General features: G+C 53.7%; 1 protein-coding gene across 2 annotated transcripts in view; it reads left to right on the top strand.

The window, feature by feature from the left end:
• rab38a (RAB38a, member RAS oncogene family) overlaps nucleotides 1-15,589 on the top strand; it is a 108,125-nt gene that overhangs the window by 42,665 nt on the left and 49,871 nt on the right. The window contains exon 3 of one of the 2 annotated variants that reach the window (XM_082966755.1): nucleotides 146-435. The exons of the other annotated variant lie outside the window; for it this stretch is intronic. Within the exon in view, the coding sequence (XP_082822881.1) occupies nucleotides 146-298 (153 nt within the window). The 3' untranslated portion in view covers nucleotides 299-435. Of the gene's footprint in view, nucleotides 1-145; nucleotides 436-15,589 lie in introns of those variants that run through there. 2 annotated transcript variants of the gene reach the window in all.

Genomic DNA, 15,589 nt, shown 5'->3' with positions numbered 1-15,589 from the left:
TCTGCTCTCTCTCTCTCTCTCTCTCTCTCTCTCTCTCTCTCTCTTCTGCTCTCTCTCTCTTCTGCTCTCTCTCTCTCTCTTTCTATCTCTCTCTCTTCTGCTCTCTCTCTCTCCTTCTCTCTCCTCTCTCCTTCTCTCTCTCTAGGAGAATATGAATATAGATGAAGCAGCCAACTGTCTGGTGAAGCACATCATCGCCAACGAGAATGATATCATCCAATCAGAAGTCCCTGACACCGTCTCTCCACAATTAAACTCTGACAGGGGTGGGACATGTTCCTCCTGTTTCAAATCATAGAACAGCTCCACCACCATCACTACACACACCACCATCACTACACACACCACCATCACTACACACCACCACCATCACTACACACCACCACCATCACTACACACACCACCATCACTACACACCACCACCATCACTACACACCACCACCATCACTACACACCACCACCATCACTACACAAAAAACACCATCACTACACACACCACCACCACTACACACACCATCACCATCACTACACAAAAAACACCATCACTAGACACACCACCATCACTACACACACCACCACCATCACTACACACACCACCACCATCACTACACACACACCACCATCACTACACACACACCACCATCACTACACACACACCACCATCACTACACACACCACCATCACTACACACCAACACCATCACTACACACACCACCACCGTCACTACACACACCACCACCATCACTACACACACCACCACCATCACTACACACACCACCATCACTACACACACCACCATCACTACACACACCACCATCACTACACACACTACCACCACCATCACTACACACACTACCACCACCATCACTACACACCACCACCATCACTACAAACCACCACCACCACCACTACACACGACCACCATCACTACACACACCACCACCAACACACCACCACCATCACTACACACACAACCACTACACACACAACCACCACCACTACACACACCACCACCATCACTACACACCACCACCATCACTACACACCACCACCACCATCACTAGACACACCACCATCACTACACACCACCACCACCACTACACACCACCACCATCACTACACACACCACCACTACACACACCACCAACATCACTACACACACCACCACCACCACACACACCACCACCACTACACACCACCACCACCACCACTACACACACCACCACCACTACACCCCAACACCACCATGAATACACACCAACACCACCATGACTACACACCACCACCTCCATCACTACACACACCACCACCTCCATCACTAGACACACCACCACCACCACTTCACACACCACCATCACTAAACACAACCACCACCACTACACACCACCACCACCACCACTACACACTCCACCACCATTACACACCATCACAACACACCAACACCACCACTACACACCACCAACACCATCACTACACACACCAACACCACCATGACTACACACCACCACCATCACTACACACCACCACCTCCAACACTACACACACCACCAACACACTACACACCACCATTACTACACACACCACCACCACCATCACTACACACCACCACCACCAACACCACCACCACTACACACCACCAACACCATCACTACACACACCAACACCATCACTACACACACCAACACCACCATGACTACACACCACCACCATCACTACACACCACCACCTCCATCACTACACACACCACCACCACACTACACACCACCATCACTACACACCACCACTACTACACACACCACCACCACCACCATCACTACACACACCACCATCACTACACACCACCACCACCAACACCACCACCACTACACACCACCACTACACACCACCACATCACTACACACCATCACTACACACCACCACCACCACTACACACCACCACCACCACTACCACTACACACACCACCACTACGCACACCACCACTACACACACCACTACACACACCACCACCACCACCACTACACACCACCACCACCACTACACACACCACTACGCACACCACCACCACTACACACCACCACCTCCATGACTAACACCACCACCTCCATCACTACACACCTCCATCATTACACACCACCACCACCACTACTACACACCACCATCACTACACACCACCACCAATACACACACCACCACCACTACACACCACCACCAATACACACACCACCACCACTACACACCACCACCACTACACACACCACCACCACCATGACTACACACCACCACCATGACTACACACCACCACCTCCATCACTACACACATCCCCACCATCACTACACACCACTACACACCAACACCACTACACACCACCATCACTACACACCACCACTACTACACACAACACCACCTCCATCACTACACACACCACCATCACTACACACCACCACCACCACCACTACACACCACCACCACTACACACCACCACCACTACACACTCCACCACCATTACACACCATCACAACACACCAACACCATCACTACACACCACCAACACCATCACTACACACACCAACACCACCATGACTACACACCACCACCACTCACTACACCACCACCACCACACTACACACCCACCATCACTACACACCACCACCACTACACACCACCACCACTACACACCACCACCACCACTACACACACCACCATCACTACACACCATCACTACACACTACCACCACCACTACACACCACCACCACCACTACCACTACACACACCACCACTTCACACACCACTACGCACACCACCACTACACACACCACTACGCACACCACCACCACCACTACACACCACCACCACCACTACACACACCACTACGCACACCACCACCACTACACACCACCACCTCCATCACTAACACCACCACCTCCATCACTACACACCTCCATCATTACACACCACCACCACCACTACTACACACCACCATCACTACACACCACCACCAATACACACACCACCACCACCACTACACACCACCACCACTACACACCACCACCACCACCATGACTACACACCACCACCATGACTACACACCACCACCATGACTACACACCACCACCACCATCACTACACACACCACCACCACCATCACTACACACCACCACCACCACTACACACCACCACCACCACTAAACACCATCATCAATACACACCACCACCTCCATCACTACACACCACCACTACACACACCACCACCACTACACACACCACCACCACTACACACACCACCAACTCCATCACTACACACACCACCACCACTACACACCACCACCTCCATCACTACACACACCCCCACCATCACTACACACCACCACCACCACTACAAACCACCACCACTACACACCACCACCACTACACACCACCATCACTACACACCACCACTACTACACACACCACCACCTCCATCACTACACACACCACCATCACTACACACCACCACCACCACCACTACACACCACCACCACCACTACACACCACCACCACCATCACTACACAAACCACCATCACAACACACCACCACCACCACTACGCACACCACTACACACACCACCACCATCACTACACACCACCACCACACACCACCACCACCACCACTACACACACCACCACCACTACACACACCACCACTACACACACCACTATGCACACCACCACACACACCACTATGCACACCACCACACACACCACTACGCACACCACCACCACCACTACACACACCACAACCACTACACACACCACTATGCACACCACCACCACTACACACCACCACCTCCATCACTACACACCTCCATCACTACACACCACCACCACCACTACTACACACCACCATCACTACACACCACCGCCCCACCACCATCACTACACACCACCACCACCACCATCACTACACACCACCACCATCACTGCACACCACCACCATCACTGCACACCACCACCACTACACACACCACCAACCACTACACACACCACCACCTCCATCACTACACACACCACCACCACTACACACACCACCACCTCCATCACTACACACACCCCCACCACCACTACACACACCACCACCTCCATCACTACACACACCCCCACCACCATCACTACACACACTACCACCACCATCACTACACACCACCACCATCACTACAAACCACCACCACCACCACTACACACCACCACCACTACACACACAACCACTACACACACAAGCACCACCACTACACACACCACCACCATCACTACACACCACCACCATCACTACACACCACCACCACCATCACTAGACACACCACCATCACTACACACCACCACCACCACTACACACCACCACCATCACTACACACACCACCACTACACACACCACCAACATCACTACACACACCACCACCACCACACACACCACCACCACTACACACCACCACCACCACCACTACACACACCACCACCACTACACCCCAACACCACCATGAATACACACCAACACCACCATGACTACACACCACCACCTCCATCACTACACACACCACCACCTCCATCACTAGACACACCACCACCACCACTTCACACACCACCATCACTAAACACAACCACCACCACTACACACCACCACCACCACTACACACTCCACCACCATTACACACCATCACAACACACCAACACCACCACTACACACCACCAACAACATCACTACACACACCAACACCACCATGACTACACACCACCACCATCACTACACACCACCACCTCCAACACTACACACACCACCACCACACTACACACCACCATTACTACACACACCACCACCACCATCACTACACACCACCACCACCAACACCACCACCACTACACACCACCAACACCATCACTACACACACCAACACCATCACTACACACACCAACACCACCATGACTACACACCACCACCATCACTACACACCACCACCTCCATCACTACACACACCACCACCACACTACACACCACCATCACTACACACCACCACTACTACACACACCACCACCACCACCATCACTACACACACCACCATCACTACACACCACCACCACCAACACCACCACCACTACACACCACCACTACACACCACCACATCACTACACACCATCACTACACACCACCACCACCACTACACACCACCACCACCACTACCACTACACACACCACCACTACGCACACCACCACTACACACACCACTACACACACCACCACCACCACCACTACACACCACCACCACCACTACACACACCACTACGCACACCACCACCACTACACACCACCACCTCCATCACTAACACCACCACCTCCATCACTACACACCTCCATCATTACACACCACCACCACCACTACTACACACCACCATCACTACACACCACCACCAATACACACACCACCACCACTACACACCACCACCAATACACACACCACCACCACTACACACCACCACCACTACACACACCACCACCACCATGACTACACACCACCACCATGACTACACACCACCACCTCCATCACTACACACATCCCCACCATCACTACACACCACTACACACCAACACCACTACACACCACCATCACTACACACCACCACTACTACACACAACACCACCTCCATCACTACACACACCACCATCACTACACACCACCACCACCACCACTACACACCACCACCACTACACACCACCACCACTACACACTCCACCACCATTACACACCATCACAACACACCAACACCATCACTACACACCACCAACACCATCACTACACACACCAACACCACCATGACTACACACCACCACCATCACTACACACCACCACCACACTACACACCACCATCACTACACACCACCACCACTACACACCACCACCACTACACACCACCACCACCACTACACACACCACCATCACTACACACCATCACTACACACTACCACCACCACTACACACCACCACCACCACTACCACTACACACACCACCACTTCACACACCACTACGCACACCACCACTACACACACCACTACGCACACCACCACCACCACTACACACCACCACCACCACTACACACACCACTACGCACACCACCACCACTACACACCACCACCTCCATCACTAACACCACCACCTCCATCACTACACACCTCCATCATTACACACCACCACCACCACTACTACACACCACCATCACTACACACCACCACCAATACACACACCACCACCACCACTACACACCACCACCACTACACACCACCACCACCACCATGACTACACACCACCACCATGACTACACACCACCACCATGACTACACACCACCACCACCATCACTACACACACCACCACCACCATCACTACACACCACCACCACCACTACACACCACCACCACCACTAAACACCATCATCAATACACACCACCACCTCCATCACTACACACCACCACTACACACACCACCACCACTACACACACCACCACCACTACACACACCACCAACTCCATCACTACACACACCACCACCACTACACACCACCACCTCCATCACTACACACACCCCCACCATCACTACACACCACCACCACCACTACAAACCACCACCACTACACACCACCACCACTACACACCACCATCACTACACACCACCACTACTACACACACCACCACCTCCATCACTACACACACCACCATCACTACACACCACCACCACCACCACTACACACCACCACCACCACTACACACCACCACCACCATCACTACACAAACCACCATCACAACACACCACCACCACCACTACGCACACCACTACACACACCACCACCATCACTACACACCACCACCACACACCACCACCACCACCACTACACACACCACCACCACTACACACACCACCACTACACACACCACTATGCACACCACCACACACACCACTATGCACACCACCACACACACCACTACGCACACCACCACCACCACTACACACACCACAACCACTACACACACCACTATGCACACCACCACCACTACACACCACCACCTCCATCACTACACACCTCCATCACTACACACCACCACCACCACTACTACACACCACCATCACTACACACCACCGCCCCACCACCATCACTACACACCACCACCACCACCATCACTACACACCACCACCATCACTGCACACCACCACCATCACTGCACACCACCACCACTACACACACCACCAACCACTACACACACCACCACCTCCATCACTACACACACCACCACCACTACACACACCACCACCTCCATCACTACACACACCCCCACCACCACTACACACACCACCACCTCCATCACTACACACACCCCCACCACCACTACAAACCACCACCACTACACACCACCATCACTACACACCACCACTACTACACACACCACCACCTCCATCACTACACACACCACCATCACTACACATCACCACCACTACACACCACCACCACTACACACCACCATCACGACACAAACCACCATCACTACACACCACCACCACCACTACACACCACCACCACCACCACTACACCCATCACTACACACCACCACCACCACTACACACACCACCACCACCACTACACACCACCATCACTACACACCACCACACACACCACCACCTCCATCACTACACACACCACCATCACTACACACCACCACCACTACACACCACCACCACCATCACTACACAAACCACCATCACTACACACCACCACCACCACCACCACTACACACCACCACCACCACCACCACCACTACACACACCACTACACACACCACCACCATCACTACACACCACCACCACCACCACCACCACTACACACCACCACCACCACCACTACACACACCACCACCACTACACACACCACTACGTACACCACCACACACACCACTACGCACACCACCACCACTACACACCACCACACACACCACTACACACCACCACTACACACACCACCACCATCACTACACACCACCACCACCACTACACACACCACCACTACACACACCACTACGCACACCACCACACACACCACTACACACACCACCACCACCACTACACACCACCAATACACACACCACAACCACTACACACACCACTATGCACACCACCACCACTACACACCACCACCTCCATCTCTACACACCACCACCTCCATCACTACACACCTCCATCACTACACACCACCACCACCATCACTACACACCACCGCCCCACCACCATCACTACACACCACCACCACCACCATCACTACACACCACCACCATCACTGCACACCACCACCATCACTGCACACCACTACACACACCACCACCACTACACACACCACCACCTCCATCACTACACACACCACCACCACTACACACACCACCACCTCCATCACTACACACACCCCCACCACCACTACACACCACCACCACTACACACCACCACTACTACACACACCACCACCTCCATCACTACACACACCACCATCACTACACACCACCACCACTACACACCACCACCACCATCACTACACAAACCACCACCACTACACACCACCACCACTACACACCACCACCACCATCACTACACAAACCACCACCACTACACACCACCACCACCACTACACACCACCACCACCACTACACACCACCACCACCACCACTACACCCATCACTACACACCACCACCACCACCACTACACACTACCACCACTACACACCACCATCACTACACACCACCACACACACCACCACCTCCATCACTACACACACCACCATCACTACACACACCACCACCACCACCACTACACACCACCACCACTACACACCACCACCACCACTACACACCACCACCACCATCACTACACAAACCACCATCACTACACACCACCACCACCACTACACACCACTACACACACCACCACCACCACCACTACACACCACCACCACTACACACCACCACCACTACACACACCACCACTACACACACCACCACTACACACACCACTACGCACACCACCACACACACCACTACGCACACCACCACCACACTACACACCACCACCACCACTACACACACCACAACCATCACTACACACACTACCACCATCACTACACACCACCTCCACCACTACACACACCACCACCACTACTACACACACCACTCCACCACCACCACTATACACACCACAACCACTACACACACCACTATGCACACCACCACCACTACACACCACCACCTCCATCTCTACACACCACCACCTCCATCACTACACACCTCCATCACTACACACCACCACCACCATCACTACACACCACCGCCCCACCACCATCACTACACACCACCACCACCACCATCACTACACACCACCACCATCACTGCACACCACCACCATCACTGCACACCACTACACACACCACAACCACTACACACACCACTATGCACACCACCACCACTACACACCACCACCTCCATCTCTACACACCACCACCTCCATCACTACACACCTCCATCACTACACACCACCACCACCATCACTACACACCACCGCCCCACCACCATCACTACACACCACCACCACCACCATCACTACACACCACCACCATCACTGCACACCACCACCATCACTGCACACCACTACACACACCACAACCACTACACACACCACCACCTCCATCACTACACACACCACCACCACTACACACCACCACCTCCATCACTACACACACCACCACCACTACACACACCACCACCTCCATCACTACACACACCCCCACCACCACTACACACCACCACCACTACACACCACCACTACTACACACACCACCACCTCCATCACTACACACACCACCATCACTACACACCACCACCACTACACACCACCACCACCATCACTACACAAACCACCACCACTACACACCACCACCACCATCACTACACAAACCACCACCACCACCACCACTACACCCATCACTACACACCACCACCACCACCACTACACACTACCACCACTACACACCACCATCACTACACACCACCATCACTACACACACCACCATCACTACACACACCACCATCACTACACACACTACCACCACCATCACTACACACACTACCACCACCATCACTACACACCACCACCATCACTACAAACCACCACCACCACCACTACACACCACCACCATCACTACACACACCACCACCAACACACCACCACCATCACTACACACACAACCACTACACACACAACCACCACCACTACACACACCACCACCATCACTACACACCACCACCATCATTACACACCACCACCACCACTACTACACACCACCATCACTACACACCACCACCAATACACACACCACCACCACCACTACACACCACCACCACTACACACCACCACCACCACCATGACTACACACCACCACCATGACTACACACCACCACCATGACTACACACCACCACCACCATCACTACACACACCACCACCACCATCACTACACACCACCACCACCACTACACACCACCACCACCACTAAACACCATCATCAATACACACCACCACCTCCATCACTACACACCACCACTACACACACCACCACCACTACACACACCACCACCACTACACACACCACCAACTCCATCACTACACACACCACCACCACTACACACCACCACCTCCATCACTACACACACCCCCACCATCACTACACACCACCACTACAAACCACCACCACTACACACCACCACCACTACACACCACCATCACTACACACCACCACTACTACACACACCACCACCTCCATCACTACACACACCACCATCACTACACACCACCACCACCACCACTACACACCACCACCACCACTACACACCACCACCACCATCACTACACAAACCACCATCACAACACACCACCACCACCACTACGCACACCACTACACACACCACCACCATCACTACACACCACCACCACACACCACCACCACCACCACTACACACACCACCACCACTACACACACCACCACTACACACACCACTATGCACACCACCACACACACCACTATGCACACCACCACACACACCACTACGCACACCACCACCACCACTACACACACCACAACCACTACACACACCACTATGCACACCACCACCACTACACACCACCACCTCCATCACTACACACCTCCATCACTACACACCACCACCACCACTACTACACACCACCATCACTACACACCACCGCCCCACCACCATCACTACACACCACCACCACCACCATCACTACACACCACCACCATCACTGCACACCACCACCATCACTGCACACCACCACCACTACACACACCACCAACCACTACACACACCACCACCTCCATCACTACACACACCACCACCACTACACACACCACCACCTCCATCACTACACACACCCCCACCACCACTACACACACCACCACCTCCATCACTACACACACCCCCACCACCACTACAAACCACCACCACTACACACCACCATCACTACACACCACCACTACTACACACACCACCACCTCCATCACTACACAGACCACCATCACTACACATCACCACCACTACACACCACCACCACTACACACCACCATCACGACACAAACCACCATCACTACACACCACCACCACCACTACACACCACCACCACCACCACTACACCCATCACTACACACCACCACCACCACTACACACACCACCACCACCACTACACACCACCATCACTACACACCACCACACACACCACCACCTCCATCACTACACACACCACCATCACTACACACCACCACCACTACACACCACCACCACCATCACTACACAAACCACCATCACTACACACCACCACCACCACCACCACTACACACCACCACCACCACCACCACCACTACACACACCACTACACACACCACCACCATCACTACACACCACCACCACCACCACCACCACTACACACCACCACCACCACCACCACTACACACACCACCACCACTACACACACCACTACGTACACCACCACACACACCACTACGCACACCACCACCACTACACACCACCACACACACCACTACACACCACCACTACACACACCACCACCATCACTACACACCACCACCACCACTACACACACCACCACTACACACACCACTACGCACACCACCACACACACCACTACACACACCACCACCACCACTACACACCACCAATACACACACCACAACCACTACACACACCACTATGCACACCACCACCACTACACACCACCACCTCCATCTCTACACACCACCACCTCCATCACTACACACCTCCATCACTACACACCACCACCACCATCACTACACACCACCGCCCCACCACCATCACTACACACCACCACCACCACCATCACTACACACCACCACCATCACTGCACACCACCACCATCACTGCACACCACTACACACACCACCACCACTACACACACCACCACCTCCATCACTACACACACCACCACCACTACACACACCACCACCTCCATCACTACACACACCCCCACCACCACTACACACCACCACCACTACACACCACCACTACTACACACACCACCACCTCCATCACTACACACACCACCATCACTACACACCACCACCACTACACACCACCACCACCATCACTACACAAACCACCACCACTACACACCACCACCACTACACACCACCACCACCATCACTACACAAACCACCACCACTACACACCACCACCACCACTACACACCACCACCACCACTACACACCACCACCACCACCACTACACCCATCACTACACACCACCACCACCACCACTACACACTACCACCACTACACACCACCATCACTACACACCACCACACACACCACCACCTCCATCACTACACACACCACCATCACTACACACACCACCACCACCACCACTACACACCACCACCACTACACACCACCACCACCACTACACACCACCACCACCATCACTACACAAACCACCATCACTACACACAACCCCCACCACTACACACCACTACACACACCACCACCACCACCACTACACACCACCACCACTACACACCACCACCACTACACACACCACCACTACACACACCACCACTACACACACCACTACGCACACCACCACACACACCACTACGCACACCACCACCACACTACACACCACCACCACCACTACACACACCACAACCATCACTACACACACTACCACCATCACTACACACCACCTCCACCACTACACACACCACCACCACTACTACACACACCACTCCACCACCACCACTACACACACCACAACCACTACACACACCACTATGCACACCACCACCACTACACACCACCACCTCCATCTCTACACACCACCACCTCCATCACTACACACCTCCATCACTACACACCACCACCACCATCACTACACACCACCGCCCCACCACCATCACTACACACCACCACCACCACCATCACTACACACCACCACCATCACTGCACACCACCACCATCACTGCACACCACTACACACACCACAACCACTACACACACCACTATGCACACCACCACCACTACACACCACCACCTCCATCTCTACACACCACCACCTCCATCACTACACACCTCCATCACTACACACCACCACCACCATCACTACACACCACCGCCCCACCACCATCACTACACACCACCACCACCACCATCACTACACACCACCACCATCACTGCACACCACCACCATCACTGCACACCACTACACACACCACAACCACTACACACACCACCACCTCCATCACTACACACACCACCACCACTACACACCACCACCTCCATCACTACACACACCACCACCACTACACACACCACCACCTCCATCACTACACACACCCCCACCACCACTACACACCACCACCACTACACACCACCACTACTACACACACCACCACCTCCATCACTACACACACCACCATCACTACACACCACCACCACTACACACCACCACCACCATCACTACACAAACCACCACCACTACACACCACCACCACCATCACTACACAAACCACCACCACCACCACCACTACACCCATCACTACACACCACCACCACCACCACTACACACTACCACCACTACACACCACCATCACTACACACCACCATCACTACACACACCACCATCACTACACACACCACCATCACTACACACACTACCACCACCATCACTACACACACTACCACCACCATCACTACACACCACCACCATCACTACAAACCACCACCACCACCACTACACACCACCACCATCACTACACACACCACCACCAACACACCACCACCATCACTACACACACAACCACTACACACACAACCACCACCACTACACACACCACCACCATCACTACACACCACCACCATCACTACACACCACCACCACCACTACACACCACCACCATCACTACACACACCACCACTACACACACCACCAACATCACTACACACACCACCACCACCACACACACCACCACCACTACACACCACCACCACCACCACTACACACACCACCACCACTACACCCCAACACCACCATGAATACACACCAACACCACCATGACTACACACCACCACCTCCATCACTACACACACCACCACCTCCATCACTAGACACACCACCACCACCACTTCACACACCACCATCACTAAACACAACCACCACCACTACACACCACCACCACCACCACTACACACTCCACCACCATTACACACCATCACAACACACCAACACAACCACTACACACCACCAACACCATCACTACACACACCAACACCACCATGACTACACACCACCACAATCACTACACACCACCACCTCCATCACTACACACCACCACCACCAACACCACCACCACTACACACCACCAACACCATCACTACACACACCAACACCACCATGACTACACACCACCACCATCACTACACACCACCACCTCCATCACTACACACACCACCACCACACTACACACCACCATCACTACACACCACCACTACTACACACACCACCACCACCACCATCACTACACACACCACCATCACTACACACCACCACCACCAACACCACCACCACTACACACCACCACCACCACTACACACCACCACCACCATCACTACACAAACCACCATCACTACACACCACCACCACCACTACACACCACTACACACACCACCACCACCACCACTACACACCACCACCACTACACACCACCACCACTACACACACCACCACTACACACACCACCACTACACACACCACTACGCACACCACCACACACACCACTACGCACACCACCACCACACTACACACCACCACCACCACTACACACACCACAACCACTACACACAACACTATGCACACCACCACCACTACACACCACCACCTCCATCACTACACACCACCACCTCCATCACTACACACCTCCATCACTACACACCACC

The sequence above is a fragment of the Salmo salar genome, chromosome 20 (genome assembly GCF_965601325.2).
Source record: "Salmo salar chromosome 20, fSalSal1, whole genome shotgun sequence".
NCBI lineage: Eukaryota > Metazoa > Chordata > Actinopteri > Salmoniformes > Salmonidae > Salmo > Salmo salar.
Note: the sequence above shows the minus strand (reverse complement) of the source record. Positions and strands in the feature narration are given on the sequence as shown.